The following is a 26,537-nucleotide window of genomic DNA, read 5'->3' on the forward strand; positions in this document are numbered from 1 at the left end:
CAGCCATAAAGCATTTCCCATGTTAAAGCATATCCCACAGAGCCACGAACTTTCCTCACCGATGGAAACTGGTATCCTAAGGCTTGGACACCAAAGCCAGCAGAACAGAAGTTATAAAAGGGAGAGAGAAAAGGACAAGAATTGTAAGGCTCTGAAAGGAACAGGTGCCTGAAATTTTCTTTTGATGGGTGAAAGATTGTGTCTGGAATCCGGCACAGAGGGCTGTGCCATTTAGGGAAAAACATCGTGTTTCTAAAGGTTCTTCCATGTCACCCTAAAGGAGCACAGGTAGGTCATGGCTCAGAGGATGGTTTCAAAGTAGGGTAGTTATCCTATTAGAAAAATCTTAATAAATTAATCATATGAGTTTAACCTGATTCATCCATTAAATCCCAATCATTCTGAGAAAGAAAGAAAGAAAGAAAGAAAGAAAGAAAGAAAGAAAGAAAGACCTACCCCTTTTAAAGACTCCGTAGTAGCTCAGTAGCATAGCTAGGGAGGGCTGGGAAAGGCCTCACTGCCTGAACCTTTGAGGATCCACTGCTGGTCAGTACAGACAATGCTGAGCAAATGGACCTGTGAATTCACCTGGTATAAACAGCTTCCTGTGTCCCTAATCATGGGACAACTATTCAGGAAAGCCAACAAGTACCAAACTTTGACCAGATGCCACTGAAGAGAGGCTGCCACATATTATTATCACATTATTAATGATCCATGCGACAGTCATCTCCAGGCTTGACTACTGTAATTCGCTCTATGCGGGGCTGCCCTTGAAGCTGTCCCAGAAACTCCAGCGGGTACAGAATGCTGCAGCGAGGATCCTCACGGGGTCTCTGCCATGGGATCATATTCACCCAGTGCTTTTCAAGCTGCACTGGCTCCCAGTGGAGTACAGGGTCAGATTTAAGGTGCTGCTTTTGACCTTTAAAGCCCTTCACGGCCTAGGACCCTCGTACCTACGGGACCGCCTCTCCTGGTATGCCCCACGGAGAGCCTCAAGATCCATAAATAACAACACCCTAGTGGTCCCAGGCCCTAAGGAAGTTAGATTGGCTTCAACCAGAGCCAGGGCCTTTTCAACTCTGGCTCCGACCTGGTGGAACGCTCTGCCTCATGAGACCAGGGCCCTGCAGGATCTGATTTCTTTGCGCAGGGCCTGTAAGACAGAGTTGTTCCGCCTGGCCTTTGGCTTGGAGCCAATTTGATTCCCTCCCTCTCTTTTTTTCCTTTCTTTTCCTTCTCCTCCTGCGATGAGGCTACATTTTAATATTTTAATGTTCCATTATTTTAATGTTGTATTTTATTTTTGTTTTTAAGTTGTAATCATTCATCTTGTTTTTATTATTGCTTGTAAGCCGCTCTGAGCCCGGCCTTGGCTGGGGAGGGCGGGGTATAAATAAAAAATTATTATTATTATTATTATTATTATTATTATTATTATTATTATGTGTTTAGGCATTTCAGCAATTACCCCAGGGAGGAATTTCCTCTCAATGCAAACGGGAAGAGGGATTTGCCTCAGGACGACAGCAGGGGAGGAAAGGGTTAAATTGTCTCTCCATGCCTGTTCTGGCCTCTGATCCTATTAATTATGCTGGAAACTTGCATTTCCAACTTGTATTTTATCCAAAATCTGTAGTTTACCCTCTCACAGGGCTACCATTTCGAACTCCCTTAAACATAATACAGTTCCTCGGCCTCTCTTACACAGGGGTGGATGAATCTTCTAAGAAAACAGTGACTTATCTGACGCCAAAGTCCATGATATGAGGCTGCCATGTCATAAAAACTTTAATACTGAAAACTAAGGGCTGCCTTTCGGGGGAAGCAGGTGCACACAGAACCCCACCCCTTTTCGTTTGAGCTCCAGGTCTTAGCTACTTGAGGTTTTAAGCTTTTTCCTGCCACCATTGTAACACAAAATCAAACCACAGCATAAATATGCAGCGAACGTTTAATTAACTTAGAAGTGCAATGCCATTTGCACCCCTACCCCTCCTTCCTCAGTGTCTTATTTAGTAAATGAAGAAATGCCTGATATCTAACCCTTGATTTGTAGAGCTCGCTTATGCTCTGGGTCCATACAATTAAACTGACAACCCATAATTTCACTCGCAGCAGTTGGGAGCCCAAGAATGAAAGAGCACGAATGTTGAATTACTTTGAGGGAAGGTAATAGGTTCTCCCTCCCCCCCCCCACCGCCCCACATCCCACATTTTATACTTAATACTGCTCCAAACATTGTTATTAGCAAAAGTCTCAGCAACATTTTGGAATAATGAAGAGAAGGAATTAGTCATTCCCTTGTTTTACGCAACTTGACTTTTGGCTTTTCGCAGAATGCCATTTAGCGGGAGCGCATTACCAAGCTGCTCGCCTCTTTTCATCTGAACGCTAAAGCAGGTAAGAGACAATAAGAGGAACTGTTGATGGTTTATATTACTCTATTATGTTAATGTTCACTAAAGTATGCCATAAGCTCTCTCATTACATGTGTATAAACCAATTCTCTGTGGTGTTATTCCTGTGCTAAATGCTATAACTACATAAATCTTGAATTAATGGAGACTTTATAGTTCCTGAAAATGAAGGGTAATTGCTGTCTGTTAATGCTGTTGTAGCTAGTAAAGGAAGTATATATTTTCAGTAGCAATGTTTATGGGCCGTCAGAGCAATGCCACCGTCACTGCTACGTGCTGCAGAAGATCTCCGGACAAACTGGGAATCCCTGACTTTTCCCCCTCTGAGGCAAATGAAAAGCAAAGCAAAAACAAGGGAGGGACAGAGGGAAGACATAGGAGGTTCTTTCCTATTGTTCATCTATCTTCGTGTTGTGTATGCTGAGAGGCAGCAGATTTCCGGGGTTTCAGGCAGGGAACACTCCCTGGCCTTTCTGCATGCAAAGCAGCTGCTCTACCACTGAGCTACAGCCCCATGCAACGCTGTCCTAGATGTTCTAGGATAGTGGTTTTCAACCAGTGTGCCGTGGGATGCCTTGAATGATGGTTAGGGGTGGCACAGGCAACACTGGCCTCTGTCTCTCTTTCCTTCCCTCCCTCCTCTGACGTCCTCCTGCGTCTCTGCCTCCCAAAGGTTTGCACAGCTGTTTATTGCAGCACCCCCGGCTATAACTTCCGTAGGCAAATGGTGCCTCTGGGAGGCTCCTCTCTTTGGGGTGGGGCGGGGGCAGCTCAAAGACCAGGGATGGCAATAGCAGCTGCCTGGAGGACCCTCAAAGAGAAGAGAAGAGGCTGAGGGAACACTCCACAAGGGAGGGTGTTCAAACAAGGGTGAGAGGCTGCCAGCTCTGCAGGCAAAGGGTGACAAAACTGGGCTCTTGAGCCTCAGAGGGGTGCTGCAGAAATAATGTAGTTGGTTAAGGAAGCCATGGACTCAAAAAGGCTGAAAACCTCTGCTCTAGGAAACAAAACAAAAGCACCTCCAGATTCTGCTAAACACCTTCTCTCAAAATCAATAAAGCTCTCCCTCCTTTTCTGTCAGATGGCTGTTGCGGTTGCTCGAGAGTAACCAGGCAGGACTCCAACCTGTCTTTTACAGGCTTTATTTTGGTGCAAACTATTTACAGTGAAGAGCCCCAAAGCTCATGTCTGGCTCAATCGCTAGCAGAATCTGGGAGTGGTCATCTTTTGGACCTCCCCCAACATAAGAGTTTCGTTACCCCCAGCCTTCTCCTTCCCTCTTTGCGCCTTCCACTACTGCGCAGGATGGGTGATGGCAAGGGCATGTTTCCCTCCTGTCTGGCTTGCCCAGGAGTGGTGTTAAGGCTCCCACCAGCATCATCTGGTCCTTGCACCTCTTCCCCACTGGAGGTGGGGCTTTCCTCCTCCCCGGAAGAAGAACTTTCTTGCCTCTGAGCCGATGGCAGTTCCCTGACATTTTCCTTTGTTTTAAACAAAAAAAGGTGGGCACACTCTGAATGCAAGACAGAAGATCCGTCAAGCAGATTTGTCACTGACAGTCAATTGGAACAAAATTTTAATACTGCAATTATTGGCCCATTCTCTGATCCCAGCTGGTATTGCAGTAGTATGAGTACCTGTGAACTCTTTCATCCCATCCTTTATTAAACTGGATTAAGAAAAAGACAGAGGACACTCGGGGGGGGGGGGCAAGGTTTGGTTGGGCTGTAGACATGAATGGGACCCAAGACATCAGTCTCAAGCCTCTGTAAACACCAAGCTTTAGAGAACATTATTTTCTAAGGTCTCCAGGGCACACGGGCACCCCTGCATCCCACAGTATGTGGCCTAGGGCAGGTGCACATGAGGCAACAGATCAGCATCACCTGCCAAAACACTGCTGCATCCAGGAACTGAGGCAAAGGCTCAGACCTCTACTTACAGTGATGTGATGCATGCATTTGTCTTTTCTGTCATGGAATATAGTCCTGTTTAGAGGCAGAGACCTACTTAGAGAAACTGATTCCTTGCTTTTTGTCTTTACAGATCAAGAAAGCAATACAGAGAAAAGACACAGAGGCATTCTCTCTTCATTTTTGTGTGTGCAAAGGCTCGTTGGTTAGTCCATAAGTTGAAATGAAGCGTGACGGCCATCTCCCCACCCCCCACCCTGCTCTCAAATATCATCTGTACAGAATGATATAATATTCTTCCTTTTCTGAGAAGGACAGTTAGGTTACAAGCCATACGCAATGCAGCTTCCTCTGAAGGTAACCTCAGATCCCACATTCTGAAAGCTAATCAATGTTGTTCAGATTTCAATTTCTTCACTACAAGGTGAAGTCAAACCTAATCTAACAAACGTCAGTCTCAGATGTAATGCTGCTAGCCAGGCCTACCCAGTGTAATTTAGATAATCATTAATAGCATAGCTGTATACTAAAACTACATGTCACTTACAACTTCATCTGAGCATTGACTGGCAGATCTTTCAAGTAGTTTTTCTAAATGATTGCTTTTTTGCCTTCTTTGATTGGGGAAATGCGAGAAATACTGTGATTCAGCGTCGGAAATAATATGAGGGAATTGAGTCTCACCATGTTCAGCCATGTAACACTACCCTCTGTTATCAGGAATCTAGACGGGGCAGACAGAAACCTAAAATATACACGGTAAAGAATAATATGGAGAGACGTAAAAGGGGTGGGGGAGAATGCATTTCACAGAAGAACTTAGCTCTGGCAGAGAACAGCTACTTGTGTGGCACAGCAAGTTCCTGGCCATCTCTACCAAGCAGCAGCTACAAATTTTGGCAGGCACCAACACTTATCATTTAGATGACAGGTTAAGATCCTTTCATTCTCCAAGGCTTTTAATGGGTGATTGGTGCTGGCTGCTGCTTTTATCCGTCTGTTTATTTAGACTTCATCGCTTGTTGATACTGCTGTGTACATTTGTTCTTTCATGATGTCTTCTTAATTAAATTATGAGAAACTTTCTGTGTATTTATTTTAGACATTTCTATACTCTCCTTTAGCCACAGGCTCCCAGAGTCGGTTCACTCCATAGAGCTACGCAATAACGCTCAAGCAATCCAAACACCAAAACAAACAGGTAAAAAGCTGCAGATCAGGCGGCCACAGCTCAAATATTTGAGAGCCTGGGAAAATAAACTTTAAGTATAACAAAGTGGGCAGCCTTTTGAAAGAAGGCGCTCTGCTCCCAAGGGGCCATCACTGTGGAGACCCTTTCTCTGCCCAACACCCACTTCACTTCAGATGGTAGAGGCAACCAATGCTGTGCTTCTTCTACTGATGCATTTGCACAGAGCAGATCTCTTCCCACCCTGCCCCTCTCGCTCCCCTTCTCAGTAAGCACCAGCGACTTCTACTACAGGTAAGCACCCATCATTCCACTGTCCGACCGCTACTGTTGATGTGAGAACAGGCACCAAGCTGTGTGGAGCTTAGCTGCCAACAGATTAGGAAATTTTAACACAAAAGCTTACATACCATACATGCAAACCAAATAAGGGGAGAGTTCATGCACCACTGCTGGGAGATAAATAAGGGGTGGCAGTGCTTTCTGCCCATTGCAGACACTGGACGTGCCAATCCTGTGATGGATTTATGCTAGCCCAGGCCACTACAGCTCTTCACATCGGCGTGAAATGGTTGCACTTGCACCAGGTAGACTCAGCCCCATCAGTCCCTCTTCCCCTTTTGGCCTCAGCTACTTGACTGTGGCAACCGAAAAAATATCAACACACACCATAATACAAGCTGTTGTTGCGTAATCCAGCCCTCTCTCTTATGGCTTATGTGTCAAAACACATCTGTGATTTCATCTGGGGCAACTTTAAACAAGCAGCAAGACTTTTAAAAGAAGGCAGTGAAAGGATGAAAGGCAAAATACATTTTCCTGATTTTGAACAGATGGGGGAAATCTGCTTTATTAGTGTAGGCTTCCCAGGTATCTTCCTGCATTTGTGGTATTTTTTACCTCCTGTGGTTTTAGCAGAGGTCAAACAGAAACACTTTATAACTCTCTGTCAAATGACAACCCAATTCTAAATTTGGAAATGTGCAAATTTTCTGCATCTCTCTGTTAGTTTTATAATTTGATTTTTTAAATAAAATTATTATTATTATTATTATTATTATTATTATTATTATTATTATTATTATTATTATTATTATATTTTGAGGTGGATATCTTGTTCAGCAGTGAGGGTTGCACAAAGCTTCCACTATCCCACCATTCAAAATGATATCTGCAACACTGATAGCTAGTGAGATCGGGAACATGTCAAAGGAAATTTGAAATCAAAAGGGTTTAACTATGAGTTTAATCACCTTTCTGTGACTTAAGTCAGCCCAACTTTTTCTGGAATTCACCCAGTCTTTGTAGGATGAGAAAGTGGAATTCTAAAGGATGTTGAGACTTACAGAATCATGGATCCCAGTTTGCCCATTCCTAGTTTAACTGAAAACCAACCACCAAAGCTGGGTTTTTACAAATAATATTTTTCATTTACAATGGAACCTTGGTTCTTGAACTTAATCCATTCCAGAAGTCTGTTAGATTTCCAAAATGTTTAGAAACCAAGGCATGGCTTCCAATTGGTGCAGGCACTCCAGAAACAATAGCCGGCAGCCGCATTGGACGTTCAGCTTCCGAAAAAAGTTCGCAAACCAAAGCATTCATTTCCGGGTTTGCAGCGTTCGGGTTTCGATTTGTTTGTCAACTAAGCCGTTCAAGAACCAAAGTTCCACTGTCTTTTAAATACTGTACTTTAAATCTTGCATTAGAGACCAAAATATTTATTGTGGCGTAAACTTTGGAGGACTCGAGCCTCCTCTTTCAAATAATACTTCTTGCCTCTGATAAAGTGGGCCCTAGATCATGAAATAAATCTGTTAGCATTTAAGCTTCAACAACAGGGGTCAGCTAGGCTTATCAGGCATGGGCCGGATCACTCCTGCAGAGATCATCTGTGGGCTGGACCGATGCAGCACAACGCCGGAAATCGCTCCTGCGCATGTCCGCGGCACCGGAAATCGCTTCTGCACGTGCCCAGATGCCAAAAATTGCACCTGTTCAAAAGCAATTTTCGGTGTCTGGGCAGGTGCAGAAGCAATTTCTGGCACCATGGACATGCGCAGACGCGATTTCTGGCATCTGGGTATGCAGAGAAGTGATTTCCGGAGCCGCAGAAAAGAATCGCCAAGCCGTGCCGGTTTAGCACAGCACGCAGGGACTCACCGAATGGGCGGTTAGGTTTGGGGGCAGGTTGTGGGCTGGTTAAATGGCCTCCATGGGCCTCTCCCGGCCCATGGGCCTTAGGTTGCCGACCCCTGTTCTACAAGAATCTTCTCTGTTTTTGTGTATTGGAGAGATGAATGTTGAAGCTTCTATGGAAGGGACTTGACAAATGGCACTCTATTATATTGGTATCTGTGCTATGACCAAGTGAGGGGCTGATACTTTATTGTAAAAGGTAGGACCCGTTCTACCCAAGCAGTGGTTCACAGCACTCTTGTTTATGAAAACGTCCTCCACTACCCTGAGACTGTGCCTCATTCAACAACTGTATCGTTCTGGACTTTTTTGGATGCCAAAGAGGTTCCATAGCAAATTATCTCCATCCCAAGGCATTAGGGATGCGTGGCAGAAACTGGGTACCTTAGCTAAATGGTGTGGAGCTGCCCAACTACAAGCCCCTCTTGGGGTTAATCTTCCTGCTTTTTGAGAATTTACTACCAAATATACATGCATGACAGCCAGCCAAATGTACAGTGCTTCAACACTGGAGGGAGAATATGGTGCCTTCCATGCAACACCTTCGAGATGGCAGCACCTCAGCTCTAGCACTCCCTTCCTTCTGAGATACAAAGGGTGGTGTTGCTATTCAACTTCTGGTGCGGGGTAAAGACTTGGTTATATCAGATTTGGTGTTTCCTGGATTCATTTATAATTCATTTGCCTTGTTTTAACCTGTATTATGCTGTCACTTATGCTATTTTGTATATATGTTATTGTTACCCACCCTGGAATTATTTTTGCAGTGAAGAGTGGGAGAGAAACATTTTAATTAAATAAAAGCATTTAACAAACAATTTGTAGTTCCTGTCTTTATCTGAACTGGAAATGTATTGATGTGAGTGCAAAGAAGATAGATATGAAAACATTTGATCAACATTTCTTGAGAGTTATGACAACTCAATATATTTGTATTTCTAATTTATATGGCCAAAACAACTTCCATATTTTAACACTCCCTTTTTGTCTGAATGTTACTTTAATTGTATTCTTCAAAAATTGCAGTAAAAACTTCAGCCCACTCAAAGACAGAACCAAGGCAGCTGTAAATGTCAGCATGGCCTGAGACTAATATCTGATGAACTTGAAGGTTATTTACAGGCAATAAATTTTTCTTTTAACACAATGTCAGTCTGAAGATCACAATGGAATTCAACATAGTCTCATAGTGGTCTCACTGCAGTCAGTGGGAGTGCTTCAGAGTTTAGTGATGTTAATTAAACTTGCCTCTTCTATAGGTGGGACATTTTTAGGTCAGTGGAGGTCACTGGGTTTAAACAAGAACCCATACATTCATCTCTCCCCATCCCAAACATCTGACTATAATCTCCCAATGACTAATGCGAGTATCAAGCAAAAGGGTCAGGAGTAAAAAAATCTTTGCTGCATGATAAATATGTATGCATGAAGCCAAAATATACCTTGACAGTTACAACATCATCTGCAAAGACGGGTTACTGGTTGTCCATCTTCGAAACCCATTACGAAAACTGACATATTCAAAAGTCATTATAAATAAAATATTGCCTTTCAAGCAGTTACTGAGGGAAGTCTTCCTCCAAAATAACATGATAGGAATGCTATTGCAGTCTTGAGTGCTCTTCCAATCAAAGCCCATTAATCAAAGAAGGTCGTCATGTTTGCAACAACAAACCCTATTTTATGTACATAGTAAAGCCCAAGGGAAAAGACATCTTGTATAGTGACCCAAGGCATTTGAGGTTTAGCAATCACTATTTCTAAAATCTGGCATAAAAGCAGATAGCTTCCTCTTACTTTCCTGGAAAAAGAGTTTCCAAGCTTCAGGAAGGCAGTAGAGTCAAAACAAAAAGGAAAGGACATTTGGACTTACCTTATCGTCAATGTCACTCTCACTGTCACACTGTAGATTAAAAAGAAAGAAATAGAAGACTCTGTTATGAAAAGATGCAGAAATTATACACATCTACGTATACAACTCAAAGCCTTCTTAGCACTACGGGCCTCATAAGATATGTAGCACAATTAGAAGGGACTGCAATAACCACATTTATTTGAATTTTAGAATTCTTTGAGAGTATTGGTAAGCATGTAGATATTGAGGTGTGTAAATTTTATGAAATTAATAATAATAAACTTATCTGTGTGAAAGAAACACAAGGTAATATCAATAAAAAATGTCACAGACTCCCTCCATTTTTATTTTTACAATACAACCAGAATTTTGAATTTCCCTGGCAAATCACATCATTTCCCTTTGAAAACGTATTCCCTATTTTAACATTGAAATAATCAATCTCAGCATGTTAACATGAACTAAAATAACATATCCAAATAATGCTATTTAAATTTGGATAAATACACAAACATCCCAGTAGATAGGCATTAGCTGCCCTGAGCATTTGGAAAAGTGAGATATTTTGGGCTGGGTAAAAGGCCATTTGATGAAGTCCTTCACTAAAAGTTCCTAGCATATCAGTCATGGCATATGAAGGCAAATGTTCCTCCTATGTATTGGAAACTGTTCTGAGAGTGGGCTTTAACACCCAGTGGGGACATCCTTAAGAATCTGTATTGAGATCAAGACAATTTAATTTGTTCATAAATTATTTGGATTTAGAAATGAATACCATAGCTTGCAGTAGCAAACTGTGCAGATGACCCAAATTATTAAGGACAGTGAAGTCCTGAGTGGACTGTGAGGATCTCAAAAAGGATTTTTCCAAACTGGCTGCCTGGGCAACAGAATGGCAGAAGCGTCTCAATGTCTGTAAGGGCAAATTGAGACATAAACATTGACTCTTATCTGCTGTTCTGTTGACTAGTTAGCCAATTTGGAGAGATTCGTCTACAGATCCTCCTCACAGTCCATTTGGGACTTTACTATATTGATTCAATGTCTAGACGGGTACATTGGGACACATAATCCAAAATACATATATATTGACTTGGGGCCATGTGGAACCTAATTTGGCTGTTACTGTTCAGGTTTGGGATCAGTGGACGACCTTGGGGTCTCAAAGTTCAATGATATCCTATGTGATGCTAAAATTTGGCGCCCTCATCTCTTGCCTTCCATTCTACAACATACTGTGGTTGTTGTGCCCCCCGCAGCGCACCCAAGGCTGGGTCACACTTCCATAAATCCGCCTCTGTTGGGATCATAGTAGAAAGCTTACAGGAGAGAAGCGTGGCTCAGGTGTGCTACAGGCCCCACGGTGAGTGCCGCCCGGCATTTTGTCACCCCCCTCAGTGGTGACACCCAGGGTGGCCCGCACCCACTGCACTCCCCTTCCTCCACTTCCTCCACCCCTGGGCAAGGGTATATGGGGCAATGCAGTTCCTTAAGTAACCTGGTCTCAAGTTTATCAATTTGTAGTACAGTTGCTCTCCTGTGCTTAAAATCTTAGGAGACTAAAGTTCTTAAAACATTTTCTAGATGGGAAAAAACCCATAAAGTCAAGAAGGAGAAGGGGTGGCAGTCGTTTTACATTGGACACACTTGCTGGCTTTGAAAATGGAATAGTTCTATTTTCAGCTGTACATATGGCAGGATAATGACACCTTGGAATGTTTAGGGATGCATAGATCTCACTGGCTGGAGATGAGAAAACATTACCATTGCAAAGTACAAATGAAGCTATTGCAGCCTTCTCTATGGGCAGAAAATGACCTCAAAAGCAGCAGGGGGGTGGTTTCTACATTAAAACAGGGAATCTCATCTTCCCTGGAAAATATATTATGGCACATTTTGTCAGTTGCCCACCAAGGGCTGCTTCTCAAGTTACATTATTTTAGACAGAGGATATGAATTAGTTGACTTTGGATTTTGCGGTCAAAGCACTAGCAACCAGTGGGAAAGAGATTTGATCTTTGGCATCTTACACTGGTTCTCCCTCTGAGGGATACTAGACGTCCGCTTCTATCAAAATGGACAGAATGGACAGAAAGACCTCTAAAACCTAGGAGCAGTTATTTGCATGCCATTTCCACTTCCCTGAAGGCATGTTCCACTGTCTGAAGGCATGTGAGGCAGCTGCCTCAGGCAGCTAATTCTGAGTATCCAGAAAGGGCATCAGATGTTCATTATTGTTGTTGTTATCCAAACACAATGAGGTCTATGGAAAGAGTATGTTAGGTGAGTATTTGCATAACAAGTCAACAATTTCCACTGATTCCTATGGGGAATTTTCTAATGCATTCCTGACCACAAAATGTTGGAACCCCCCCAGCTCATCACGCCCCCCCCCAGAAAACCCAGGAAAACTGCTCTCTGATTTGTCCTATTCAGGGCCATCTTGCCCATAGTTTCTAGGGGTGTGGGGCACCCAGATGCCAGGCTCTCAGGGGTGCCAGGCCGAGAGTCCGGGGCCTGAGAGTTGAGTCCGGGGAAGAGCCCGCCCGTTGATCGGAGCGCCACAGTGGGCTCTTCTGCTGTGGGCAGCTCTGTGCCGTGGGTTTGGGGGTGACCGAGCCAGCGAAATGCTGAGGTGGCCAGCCAGCTCCACCCTCCCGCACACCTGGGACTGGGCAACCTGGGGGTGGGCTGCCGGGCGGATCTTGGCACCCCAGTGCATATGCTTAAGACAGCCCCGGTCCTATTGTTCCCTCTCAATTCCTCAGCCAACCAGCAAAAAGTAAACAATGAAGTAAAAAATGCTTGTTGTTCGAATATCTGAATCTGCAATGTGTATAGCAAGGATTGGGTACTAATTCCTCTCATTTGGATAAGTGAATTTTCAAGTCTCTCCAGGTCACATTTCCTCTCTAGGCTACTTCCTCTTTTCCCAGGCCACACCCCTCACTGGTCTTGCTTTGTCTTGCAGGACATTGGACTAGATGATGCTTCCAACCCTACAATTCTATGATTCTGTAATACTTGCTTGCCTCAATGGAGGACAGAGAAGGATGCATGAGTGTGTGTAGAAACAAAGGTAAGATGGACATTAATTGTCCTGCTCATATTTGTCTCACATTGACCTGCAGGTGGCTCCCAAAAGGTTGCCCAGAAGAAAATGTGGCCCCTGGAATGAAAAGGTTTCCCCATACCTGATGTAAGACATTTAGAACACTAAAAATATTAAGGGAAAAAATAATAATCAGAAAATGCCATATGGCTGCAACTCTTTAATGCAACAAAGAACAAAGAAACACAGAACACACATTAATAATAGCAATATTTACAATAGCATAAGTAGGTTCACCTTACAGATCTTTTTTTAATTGACACAAATCAGAAGAATGGTTAACAATGTACATGTTATAGTACTTTAACATGTTCTTTGTTAACCATTCTTATGATTGATATTCCTTAAAAAAGAATGAAAAAAGATCTAGAGCATTCCTCAGCAGGAGTAAAAGGGAAATTTGTGGTCTGGTTCACACATGTGGTACTGTCTAAGTGCATTCATGTACAGTTTTTAATACAAGACTAACAGGGATTTGATCTGCTTCTGGATTAAGTAGATAATTTCTGTGTTGTTTGCAGACTAAATTTTCTGGGCACGAGTGATTAGTCCTGGATTTCCTTTGATTTGTTTTCCTGCCTCACTGAACTATGGGAAGCTATCCCATAATCCTTTGGAGAGGTGGGTTTTTGCGTTGTTTTTTTTAAGGACATACATTGCTTGCCAAGGAAATAGAACCTTTCCCTTCCCTATTCTTGAACAGTCCCCTCTAAATGGATGTGTCAGTTTAGATGCATTCTGCGGACAACAGCAAATGTACCATTTAACTTCTGACACACATTTAAAACAAGATGTATCTAAACTATTGATGCCCAGGAACATTTTCTATCATATAAATATTATTATTTATGGGTATACTATTAGTATTAGTAGTGAAATGTATATTCCACCAGCACATATAATTAATAAGAGAGATCTTATACTGTAAAATTCTCCAGAAGTAGCTGTCTTAGTCTCTTGCAGCAAAAGCAATGAGGGTTTTTGTAGCACCTTAAAGGCAAACACATTTGTTACGCCATGAGTTTCTGTGGACACAAGGTGAACTTGCAAGTTGTGAAGTGGGCTGGAATCCATGAAAGTTTTATACCATAGCAAATCCATGAGTCTTTAAGATGCCACAATACATTGTTGCTTTGGGCCTGCTTTGCGTGTCACAGAAAGCCATACAGTGAAGGTAAAGGTACCCCTGACCCTTAGGTCCAGTCGCGACGACTCTAGGGCTGCACTCTCATCTCGCTCTATAGACCGAGGGAGCCGGCGTTTGTCCGCAGACAGCTTCTGGGTCATGTGGCCAGCATGACTAAGCCGCTTCTGGCAAACTAGAGCAGCGCACGGAAACGCCATTTACCTTCCCACCGGAGTAGTACCTATCTATCTACTTACACTTGATGTGCTTTTGAAGTGCTAGGTGGGCAGGAGCTGGGACCAAACAACGGCAGCTCACCCCGTCGCGGGGATTTGAACTGCCAACCTTCTGATTGGCAAGCCCTAGGCCTTTGGACCACAGCTCCACCCGCATCCCTGAGGTACCACTGTACTATTGCTTATTGGAACCATGCAAATCAGCCACTCCTCCCTAGTTCTCCTACTTAATTACAATCTGTACCCAAGTTTTACCCTGTGGGCAAAACTAAGACTTATATAGCAAAAAATAATATTTAGAACTTACTGGACTACATTACGCTTATTTATGGAAGGGCTAGCTAAGACATCTAGCTGCTGAAGATATAACAGGGACAACAGTTCTTTAAAACACATGTTCTTACAATGTCCTACATTGGTAACTTTTTGGCAGAGGGTAATAGATACAATCAATGCAACTGTATGGAATAACCGTAAATTTGCTGAGGAAAATAACCTTCTGAATCACCGTATATACCCAATATTTGGAACCTAAGAAAGGGACAATATGAGTGGACTCTCCATGCCTCTACTATGGCAAACGGACAGGTATTGATGAACTGGAAAAAATTAAAATGCAGCTCCCTTTAATGAATAGATCAGGGGTCAGCAAGGTTTACCTCGCCTGGGCCGGTTCACTCCCGCAGAGATCGCTCCGTGGGCCAGATCACGTCTGCGCAGACGCGATTTCCGGGGCCGCAGAAGCGAGTCCCCGCTCTGTGCTGTGCCGGTTTAGCACAGCACACAGAGACTCATCAAGCAGACAGCTTGGTCTGGGGGTGGCTTGTTTAAACGACCCTGTGGGCCACTTGTGGCAGATGGCCCACAGATCGCCGACCCCTGGAATAGATAGAAGATACGTACAAATTTGCAACACAGGAACACATCACATGTAAACATAGACTTGCCATGGAAATTTTAAAGAAATGTTTGGAATTCATTTTTATAAACACTGTATTACATTAACTGTAGGATAATTACAATAACAATCTTGCAATATTTATAAGGTTCTTTTGTATTGCATATGGGTATTATGTATTTTTCTTTTTCTCCCCCCTTTTCATGTCTTATTTTACCCTGTGCACTTTCAATTTACACACACACACACACACACACACACACACAACTTTTTATCTTTTTTTTATCTCTCTCTCCCTACACACACACATTTAATTAGTTTTTATTAAGGTTTTTGTGTTACAAAGCAAACAGATAAACAGAGAAAGGTACATCTATTTTCTCACCTTTCAATTCATAGTCTTTCCCACAGTTTGTTTACATTTGGTGAGAGACACTTTTGTCATAGACATCTTGCAGCTGGGGGAAAGGGAATGGAATATATATACATATATATTGTGTTTCCTTAGCTGCCAGGCTACACTGTGCTAAAAGAAACTGGGAAGAGCAAAGTGTGCACAAACTACTCCCCAAGAACCAGCACATCCACATGGTTTTAATAAACTACAGTTTAGCTTATTGTGATGTGTGCAAACAAGTGTATTACAGGTAGATCTGCTGGGTCTACTGAAGTTGCCACTGTATCATCAAAACCCCTTGAAGTAAAGTTAAGAATTTTTGAGCGTGGAATAGGAGAGAATATTTGAAGACACACACACATTAAAGGGGTAAACGAGGTGAGACCTGCTGGTACAGGGCGGTATACAAATATAATAACTAATAATAATAAACTATATTAATATACTGGAGTATATTGCTGGTGCCCAACACCTCCTGAGTGTGTGTAATTCATGAGAACCCAAGCCCCAGAAATAAATTGGTTCTGAGTCATCCTGCTGTGCAACTATTATCTGGAAAACCAGAGAAGCAGCACATTCAGAAGAGTGGGGAAACAAAAACCAAGGCGAAAGTTTGCTGGTTTAAGCCATGCAACAAGCTTTTCTTACAGAATGTGAGCCATGAAGGAATTTAAAGGGTGGAGGGAGAAGAGAAAGCTCTCCACATCTTCACCTCCCACGCAGCTGTTGTCAATGGGACAAAAGCCCTTGTCAAAATACACAGTTAAAGAAATGTGAGGAATGGCAACTGCTGACAGCTATGGGGGCTCATTTAAAGACAAAAGCCTCAATTACCTGAATTTTCCTACAGGCCTGTTAACACGCCAGGTCTATAAGTAAATCTGTAAACAGCCTATTGTGTTGTGTTCATAAAGGCTTGTAAAGGGATTACTGGCAGAGTTGTGCCAATTGCCTCTTAATTCCACCAAGAATGTTTGCAAAGGAGATCCTAATTGCCCCACTTTTCTTCTTCTTCTTTTTTTTGTAAAAACAGTTTGGGGGCAGAGGCAGGTTTAAGCCTGAATCTTGCTAGTGGCAAGTAAGCTTTTCAAAAATGAAATCCCAAACAAACAATACTTTATGGAGTTTGCTTGATCTGCTATCAACGAGCTGGTTGTTGCCAAATGTGCACTGGAAGTGAAGGCAAGGCTGATCTTTCTAGGGGTGAGACACAGAGAAAGAGAGACTCCCGTATTAAGAGTTCCCAAGTGTCCTTGAAAATCAAGAAAGGCCTTGATTTGGACCTCATTTAAACCTTAATTATTAAATGTTTCTGATTTTCAAGAAGTTGCACTGACCCTCTTGATTTACAAGGAACAATGTCTAAAGGCAGTGCTTTTTTTATAAAAAAATGTTTAGGGGTACTCTCATTTTCCTACACATTGCCCCTTAATGAGGCCAAACTTAAGATTCACAAAATGTTTAGGGGTATGCATACCCCTGCATACCCCCAGAAAAAAACACTGTCTGAAGGTACTATTTTCCTAAGAGGAAAAAGTAAACCAATTTCAAGCTGCTTGAATTGTTGTAATTCCCCCCCACCAAATATGAATAAAACCAGCAGTTTGTAAAATAGAAATTATAAAATAATATACTCAAGCACCCATGAATAGTGCAGTTACCAAGTGACAAAAATGTAACTTTGCCTGAATCTAGATGACCTCAAAAGCTTTTCCTTACTGCAGAGAGCAATAAACATGATAGCAAAAAGTACCTTTGCTGAAACATCTTCCGAAGTTGTGCAGAGCCAACAACGTTCTACAACAATGCAAGAATTAGTAGCAAACCTTAAGAAAGCTGGAGATGGCAGTAATCCGAAACGGTCTCTTAGACTGGCCTCTTGTTGGGGGTTATAATATAGGGCATACTGGGAGGTCACTGGATAAGGGCAGCCTCTGAAGGCATGGCAAGCACTCACCTGACCTCTGGACAGCTGAGACACGGCTTGTTATTGGGAAGGAGAGGGATGATGTGGCAAAAAGGTCGCCACAATGCAAGCGCACCACTTGAGCCAATCTGCCACACCTGTTGGGTGCATTTGGACCATGCCACACTCCCTGCTGCTTCACTCCACCCACCATCAGAGTAAGGAGCAGATAACTTAGTGTTAGTTGGTCAGGTGAGCCCTCCTGCTACGCCATGTGAAAGAGGCTACTGTGAAAGAGGCTCTATTGGTTGCATCCAACTACAGTTATACTCAAAGATGACCCACTAACATCAATGGCTCTACTTTAGTCATGCTTATTATTTTCAATGGGTGCCTTCTGAGTAGGACTAACATTGGCTACAACCCTATACAGATATATTTGCACACATATAGCAATATTGTATTACGCACAGTATATGCAACTTTTGCATAAGTTTACATATTTTACCATGATTCTTAAATACATTTTCATGTTCATTAAATAACCTTGTTAATCTAAGCTAGGTTACAAATTCTTTGTTTACAGCCTGATTTCTGGTGGCATTATGATTTAGTATTCTGTTTTATGTTCTGTTATGGTCAATGGTCAAATAAACTCATTCCTGTGCTTATTTTAAACAGCCTTTTTTGTTTAATCGTGGTTAATGCTGAATGGGTGCATTTCTGTACTGTTCAGATTAATAGCAGTACTATCTTCTCTCTCTCTGGATCTTGGAAGTACAACAGCAGGGATCAATCAGTTTGTAGGTGTTTATTCTGTTAATCTTAAAGTCAACTAACCAAGAAGGGGGATGGGTTGAGGTGGTGCTTAGCAACCAAGCAGAGTGGTATGATATTCACAAAAGGTAGCAAGTGTCTGGATTGGCGGTGTAGTTCTGAGGGAGTTTTTCCTTTGTATGTTTAGCTGAATAGCACCCTGCTATGTACAAGGCCTGAACCAGAAAACAAAACAAAACCTCTCTGTTCCTTTCTTCTCAAATTACATAGTTTTCATTCACTTTCATTACTGAAGTGTTATCAGGCGGCCTTGTTTTCTGGACTCCATTTGCATTATTTAAGTGACCTTGGCATTTTCCAATACTATATTCGAATGGAATCTAAACCAAATGGATTACCGTACATATTTCCTCTTCTGCCATCTCAGGTACTGGGGAACAGTATCAGGGTTTTACAGTATTTCAGTTAGCTACACAGAGGGATTGGTGCCAGTTTGCATAGCTATTGATCCTACAGTTGACTGGACAAGACTTGTTTGTTAAAAGCCACATTTCCTCTTTTTCATCTTCTTTCATGGTCCAGATCTATTCCCTTAGTCCTCAGTCCTATAATACCACAGTGAAAGTAAACCGTTTATATAGCAGGGTCTGAGATTACAGAGGATTCTCAAATGGTACAAGAGAGAAAATAAAAGCATTGTAAAAGTAATGTAGGAAGAATCACTGTGTAAAAAACAACAACATAGTTTGCTGCTTTAAATATACAGCAGGCATATACTTCACATATGCATATATTACTAGAATCAGTGTTAAATATTTAAAACCAGAAATGGTTTGGGGCTGCCTGGAAGGCAGGTACTTGCACAGCCACTTAATGCAGATACATTCAAACTGTGCCACGGATTCTCAGCTGGAGGGGGGGAGGCAAAGGTGGCTATAGCTGCAGTGCTTGAGGCCCATGGGGGCACTGAGCAAGGCTTTGGGGCAATATACCAGGAGCATTGCCTGCAGCAGCAAGCAGTAGCTAACAGGCATTAAGGAGCCAGCGGAAACGACTACAGGGCTTTGCATTGTTCCTAAAAAAGCACAGACACTGCTTCACCAAATCAGAGATTAAACAAACCCTTGAGTATTGGACTAGCCTGAGGACAGCCCAATGATTATGTGCAAACTGGAAATAAATAGATGATAGACAGATCGATCAATCAATCAATCGATCGATAGATAGATGATAGGCAGATTTGGCATGGATCCTTGTAGCCCAATGTCTCTTAATGTCCTCCAGAGCAGTGTTTTTCAACTAGCCAGGATAGCTGTTGGTAGAGCATGAGACACTTAATCTGTGGACCCACCTGGAACCCATGAGTGCATGCCCTGGGTGTGTGTGTGGTGCAATTGCACTCCCAAGGCCTAGGCCAATAAGAGGAAGCAAAATGCAGGCTCAGTTTTCAAGTTATAAGGGCGGAAGGAAGCAGTGATGCAGGCATTGTCGCAATCCACCTGGGGTGTCATGTAGCCTAATTGTGGAAGGCCAATGCTCTAATCAGAAACAGCAGTTGCATGAGGGCTAAGCATCCTTAGGTGGTTGGTGTGGAAGAAGGTTAAAGTCACTTTGTTTGATCAGTCTTAGAAGCAAATTCAGAGAGCAAGGCCATCCCTTAAGGTTGATTTGGAGAACATGGGGCCAAACTCCTCTACCTTTGCACCAGTACTTAAGGTGTTTGAGAGCTGAGGCATGACATCACCCTTTTCAGTGGCAGTGACAGAAGAGGACGAAATGTGCATTGGCACCGGGCAAGGTTTAAATTGAGGTTTCAGTCTGTGGAATCCAAGGTTCAAGTGTGTTACGTAGTTTCATAAACACTCTGCAACTTTCCCTGACACAATATCTGCTTACATATAGCTCCCGCCTCTTCCCAATCATTGCATGTGCAAACTGGAAAGTTCTAGGAAGCTGCCTTACATTAGATAGGCTATATATTCATCATTCTAGACCAATACTGTCTGCTCTGACTGGAAGCTGCTTTCCAGGGTTCATGAAGATGGCCTTTTGCAGCCCCTGTTACCTGCTCCTTTTTACTGGAAATGTCAGGATTTTGAACACAAAGAATGTGCTGTCCTACATAGTTACCGTCCCCCTAAAGAGACATAAAAAAAGAAAAAGAAAGAAAGAAAAACCTAGACATCCGTTTATTCAAGACCGACAGTTGGACTGCCCAGAGAACACAAGTGACTCGTGAGTCATCCCTCAGTCCACCCTTGTAACATTTTACGGTGCTTAATTTTCGGAAAAAAGAAACATCAGACTCAAACTTTGTTGTTGTTGTTTAGTCGTTTAGTCGTGTCCGACTCTTCGTGACCCCATGGACCAGAGAACGTCAGGCACCTCTGTCCTCCACTGCCTCCTGCAGTTTGGACAAACTCATGCTGGTAACCTCGAGAACACTGTCCAACCATCTCGTCCTGTGTCGTCCCCTTCTCCTTGTGCCCTCCATCTTTTCCAACATCAGGGTCTTTTCCAGGGAGTCTTCTCTTCTCATGAGGTGGCCAAAGTACTGGAGCCTCAGCTTCACAATCTGTCCTTCCAGTGAGCACTCAGGGCTGAGTTCCTTCAGTATGGAGAGGTTTGATCTTCTTGCAGTCCATGGGACTCTCAAGAGTCTCCTCCAGCACCATAATTCAAAAGCATCAATTCTTCGGCGATCAGCCTTCTTTATGGTCCAGCTCTCACTTCCATACATCACTACTGGGAAAACCATAACTTTAACTATGCGAACCTTTGTTGGCAAGGTGATGTCTCTATTTCTCAAGATGCTGTCTAGGCCTGTCATTGCCCTTCTCCCAAGAAGCAGGCGTCTTTTAATTTCGTGATCATTGCAGTGATCATTGAGCCCAAGAAAGTAAAATCTCTCACTACCTCCATTTCTTCCCCTTCTATTTGCCAGGAGGTGATGGGACCAGTGGCCATGATCTTCGTTTTCTTGATGTTGAGCTTCAGACCATATTTTGCGCTCTCCTCTTTCACCCTCATTAAAAGGTTCTCAACTTTTAAACTTACAATGAATTTAAACTTACAATGAAGCTATTTCCAGAGGTGAGTGCATAGGCCTTGATTTGTACCAAAATGCAGCCATTAAACGAACACAAGTGTCTCTGAACATGTGCGGAGTGCCGTTCCTCCCTTCCAGCTAACCTAAATCTGGGATTATGTGATGAGTCTTTAGTGGCAAGACACAGGAAGCTGCCTTATATCATTTCAAACTATCTGCCCTATCTGCCCATTCAGAGCAACTATGGCTACTACTCTCCAGAGTCTCGGGCAGAGTTTTACCCCATCCCTAGCAACCTGAACCTTTTAACTGGGGGGTGAAGGGGATTGTGTTGATAATTTAACATGCAAAGCACATACTCCAACCCCTGAGCTATGGGTCTTCCCCTAACATTCAAGCAGGCTTGAGCTGCAGGCCGTTCCTTTCGGAACTCTAGAAGTATGTGAGCACTAGTTGCATTTACAAAGCAGCAGGGAAAAGGCACTCTGCACTTCCTCATAAAAGTCTGTTGCTATTTTGCATCTTCTAAAGCTGAACAGGTCCTGGGGTTCATATGGTTTTGAGGCCTAGCTGATGGAGCCCCCTGCTTTCTGCACCTCACAATGATTTGGTGGTAGCAATGGTGGCATGGTGTGTGTGTGTGTGTGTTTCTGTGTGTATAAGGGATCTGAGGGGGTGTTGGGTCCCTCTGCCACATACTCAGGTTTGGCACCATATTAAAGTCTGCAGGGTGTTGCTTAAGAAGATGGGAAGAAGGAGCTTTATCATGAGCCAAGCTGACAGAAAAGCCCACTAATGGGACTTGAGGCTTTAAGCAAAAAAACAAAAAAAGAAGGAAGAAACTGCCAAAACATTGAGCTTCCGCCAAGTGTCGAAGGGCTACTGATTTATTGCAGCAATTTTGCCACTGTGTCCTTTATAAGGTCCCCCGAGTCTTTCCCCACTGGCAAGAAACTGTGAGCTGTTGCGGCTCAGGGAGAAGCGTAGAAGCTAGCCAAGAGCTTTTGCGAGGTGGGGGGCTCGGGGAGGGAGAGAGAAGATAGAAAGGAAGAAAGGAAGGGGGAGGAAATTGAATGTTGACTTGAACTTGCCCCAGGCAGGAGAGAGTCCTCTTAGCTCCACTAGCTCTTTGACAGCTTGATGAAATGAGTCCAGGGCCTCCCCATGGCTAGACCAGCTCTGGCTTCCGAATGCTGTGGGGGAGCAGGGCGGAGGTGGGGGGTAGGGGTAGAGCTGTAAGAAACAGACTGAGCCTCAGGGCAGCAATTTCCTTCCTTCACCACTACCCCCCCTTTCTTTTCTCAGCATTTGGCTGGGAGAGGGAGGTCATAAGCACTATACATGTATAAACTGAGCTCTCTTTCACCCCCCCCCTCTCTTTCAATCTTAGTGGTGGCAATTTGGCAACTGAGGATAGCCCTGAGCGCTATAACTAATTTTGAGAGGCAATGATGCATCAACATGGCTGGTGCAGGCTGAGCCAAAGGTGTGTGAATGGGTGTGGGGGTGTTGCTGTGGAGGCCATTTTGTTAAGTGACCAACAGCTGTCACCTGCAAGCTGAGAGAAGGAAAATCTCTCTCTCGCCGCCCCCCCCCCGTGTGTCTTACATGAGGGAAATTAGGGTGGATTTTCTACCATTCCCCTTTTACCTCAGAGCACGTTAATCTTCCAATCCACCACTGTTTTAGCACAAAACAATAAAAAAATAAAAAGGAGAGAAAAAGAGAGAAAGGAAAGGCCCAGTGTTTGCACAGGAAGCAGTTCCTTGGACTGTATTATTGTCTCTGCACCCCCAAAGCTGCCTCCTTGTGTTACTTCCATGGGTCAAGGAGCCAACGGTTTAAAAAACACTATTTAAAAGTCTCTTTTCATTCCACAAAAGTGAGTTGATCTGCTACAGCTAGGGGTCGATTCCCAACGGGCCTCCGTATTCCCCTACCCCCCCTCCAAGCCCCCTTTTCTCTTCTCTTTTCCTTAGTCTTCATAAATTAATCAGGAAGGCCCTGACTAAGTCATTTCATGCTGTACAACATAAAAGGAAGTCCCCTGATGCTCTAACCTAGGATCTATTAAAAGCAGAGAGAGGAGGGAGGAAAAGCAGAGGGGGGAGAAAAGCAGCGGAGGGAGGAGGGGAAGGAGGGGGAAAAAAACCCTTCAACCTTTTTGATTTTTTGTTAGGATAAAAGCTGGAGGACTTTGTTACAAATTCTAGCCTACATCAAAACACCTTAAATAATTCAAAGAACATGTTTAAAGGGAAGAAACTGAATGTTGCTCTGATGTTCAGTTGCTGCAAACGCAGAATATTACCCCAAACAGCATAGCCTGTTAAGGGAGGCAGACAGGGGTGGGGGGAGCAGCCTTGAGCATTCCAGTTCTTTAGAAAAATGTCAGAACCTGTAAAAATCATAATTTCCAGCAACTCCCCCCACCCCACAAATGTGTGTCTGTTTGCGTGCATGATATAAACTCAGCGAGACTGAAATGTAGGTTCCTGACAAGCTGTTAACAAGACAACTTTCGAAATTCTAGTCTGGAGCTCTCTGGGAGATGGGCTGCCATTTCACTGTTCTGAGGAAGTTCATGACATGACAAGCAAAAATCAGGAAACAGAGACCTAAAAACCACGGTGTAATTTTCATTTGCTTCTGTCGTGAAAGAATTCAGGCAGAAATATTAGGAGGCTGAACAAAAAAGAAAAGAAAAGAAAAGAAAAGACGAGCATGTGTGTGAGAGAGAAAATGAACCGGAAAGTAATTGTTGAGATTTAACAAGCAGATCATTTATACTTAAAAAAATTATATAAGATAGGGGATTCTATTAAGTGTGTGTGTGCGCGCGTGTGCACCTGGTGCCAGTGGTAGGCCAGGTTGGGTACTAGTGCCACTGGCAAATGGCTACAGCAGCTCAGAAAGACCCTTACTGCGCTGTTCACCAGGCTCCCAGGTGGCTGTTTTAGCATTGGGTGGGTAGGAGCGCCATTTCTGGATGGCAGCCATCTGCAGCAGCTGCATTGTGTGGGGTCTGTGTGTGTTGGGGGCCCATTTGTGGCCCCGTACTAAGGGCCACCTGAAGTCCAATGCCAGCCCTGACAATGAGTGGCAGCTTCTAATTTACTATAGGGTAATGTTGGTGGATGCTCTTGTACCTGCGGACGCTTTAATAAAATAATATTGCTAGTATTATTTTAGAGGGTATAAGGAATCAGGTTCTGAAGCAACTGAAAATCAATGGCATAAACCACACTAAAGACAGGAGGTTTTGCCAGTCCTTTAAAAAATGCTAGGAAGTCTGCAGATTTGATAATAAATGGATGGATGAACAGAGATATATAGATAGAGAAATAGAGATATGGTAGAGGTGGCCAAACTGTGGTTCATGAGCCATACTGGGCTCCTGGGAAATTTAGGGAAATGAATAAAAAGCAGGATGAAACGAAGCAATCCTTAGTGTACACTTGAGGCACAATGAAAACCTAAGCCTTCCTCCCTACCCCCCCCCACCGTTTTCCAAGCTACACTCTGAGACTAAGAATAGGGATTGTGATCTGGCCACACAAAAAAGAGGATGGGAGAATTATGTGTCAATTTGAACAACAGAAGTGTAGCAAGATTAAATGGGTTTAAGAGATTGTAGAAAAAAATTCTAATGTGCGGTTGGAAAGATTGATGGGAAACTGGATAGTCTCACTCATTAAATATTAACCTGAGATAAAATGATTAGACAACAGTGCAGGCCCAATACATTTTGCTGCCTGAAGCAGAGATGAAATGCTTTCTCTGAACCAAAGTCCAAATGGTATCTTACCACAGGGCTCAACATTTTAAAAGTTCTTGCTGCACCATTCGGACAAGTCCTGCCCTCATCTATACACTTCCCCACCCCTACAAGCAAAAACAATATTTAGCTAGGATATTTGGGTAATTGCGTTATCACCAGCTGATGCTATTATGGATAGCATTGTCAACATGTTTATTTTGCACAGATTTTGACTTCAGTTGAATTGTCATAAACTGCACATTTTGTATTTTATTGTCTGATCCCACTGTTAAAAATGTTTGTTATTATTATTAAATTTTCATATTGCCCTTCATCCAAGGATCATAGGGCAGTTTACAATATACCAGTAATTTTCTCTCTACACTCTATTATATCTTCTCCCTCTACATCAGGGACAGGGCCTCCAGGCGTTACTGGACTCTCAGTGGATCTAGCCAACATGGCCAATGACCTGGGATTATGGGGGTTACAGACCAACACCATCTGGAGTGCCACAGGTTTCATATCTGCCAAGCATAGATAACACTTCATACATCTGATTACATGGATTCTAGTTCATGAACGCTTACCCATTCATAAATTTGTTTTAGCAAAACTAATGGAGTAAACTATTTAGATATAGCCAACATGGTGCTCCTCAGAAGTTGTTGGACAACTCCCTTCATCCTAGACTCATTGGTCATGCTGGCTGGGGCTGATAGGAGTCCAACAAAATCTAGAGGGCACCATGGTACTTTCTCCTGTACCATAGCTTCATAAATTCAACTCTTTTTCTTTAGTTACTAAAATGTTCTATGGAAGTGAAGCATCAAAGATTAGCATAGGCTACAGTCAAATCAGACAGAATCTTGTCTGCAAAATACTAAAAACAACTAGAAGTCCCAACTGAATGGTTTGTCACAACGTGAGAATGCGCACCAGTGTCAAAATGAAAGAGTGCAGTTAGTGAAGGATAGGCAAAACAAAAAATAATTTACGATATGCAGCTTTTATACTAATCTTCCCCAACTTGGTTGCAGCCCCAGCAACCATTGCCAATAGTCACAAATGATGAGAGCTGTAATCCAATACATATGGAGGGCACCAGGCTGGGGAAGGCTGTTTTATGTACTTCTGGAATGCAACATATTAGGCACATACAGTAATAGGATTTGTTTGAGTTTGTTGGAAGCATTTGTTCATGCTGACATTTGTATAAATGTGGCACAATCTGGTCCCACCCACAGTGACAATGACCGCACATGCATTCCTGTAGGGCTCAACAGAGCCTTGCTTCCCCCGCTGGTGTGCTTGCAATCAGCACAACCTGCTATTAAAGGGAACTAGCAGCTGTTATAGGGAACCAACAGACAAACAAACAACTTTCCAAAATATACAGTGGATTGTAAGGATTACTGAGATGTGTTGTTATTTAGTACTCCTGGTGTGATAGAGAACATTGAAATTATATAGCCCTTCTATGTGTCAGATAGAGATAAAAGAAATTAATGTGGTTAAAGAAGATGAGATGGGAAACCAATAATTTTAAAATGACTCTCTCTGGGCAGTGAAAAGTAGCATCCTGCAAGAAGCTGATAACATGATAACAGAGGGGGAAATACAGCTCTTTGTCCTATGATATAAAATAAACTTTCCTAAGATTAAGTCACAGTATCTCAGCCTGTTCTGCAGCCAC

General features: G+C 43.0%; 1 protein-coding gene across 10 annotated transcripts in view; it reads right to left on the bottom strand.

The window, feature by feature from the left end:
* Positions 1-26,537, bottom strand: part of FBRSL1 (fibrosin like 1) — a 793,883-nt gene that overhangs the window by 279,159 nt on the left and 488,187 nt on the right. For all 10 annotated transcript variants that reach the window (XM_083716907.1, XM_083716910.1, XM_083716914.1 and 7 more), the window contains one exon: positions 9,599-9,628. In XM_083716907.1, coding sequence (XP_083573033.1) covers positions 9,599-9,628 — 30 coding nt within the window. The remainder of the gene's footprint in view (positions 1-9,598; positions 9,629-26,537) is intronic.

This window comes from Podarcis gaigeae (genome assembly GCF_964106915.1).
Source record: "Podarcis gaigeae genome assembly, chromosome: 16".
NCBI lineage: Eukaryota > Metazoa > Chordata > Lepidosauria > Squamata > Lacertidae > Podarcis > Podarcis gaigeae.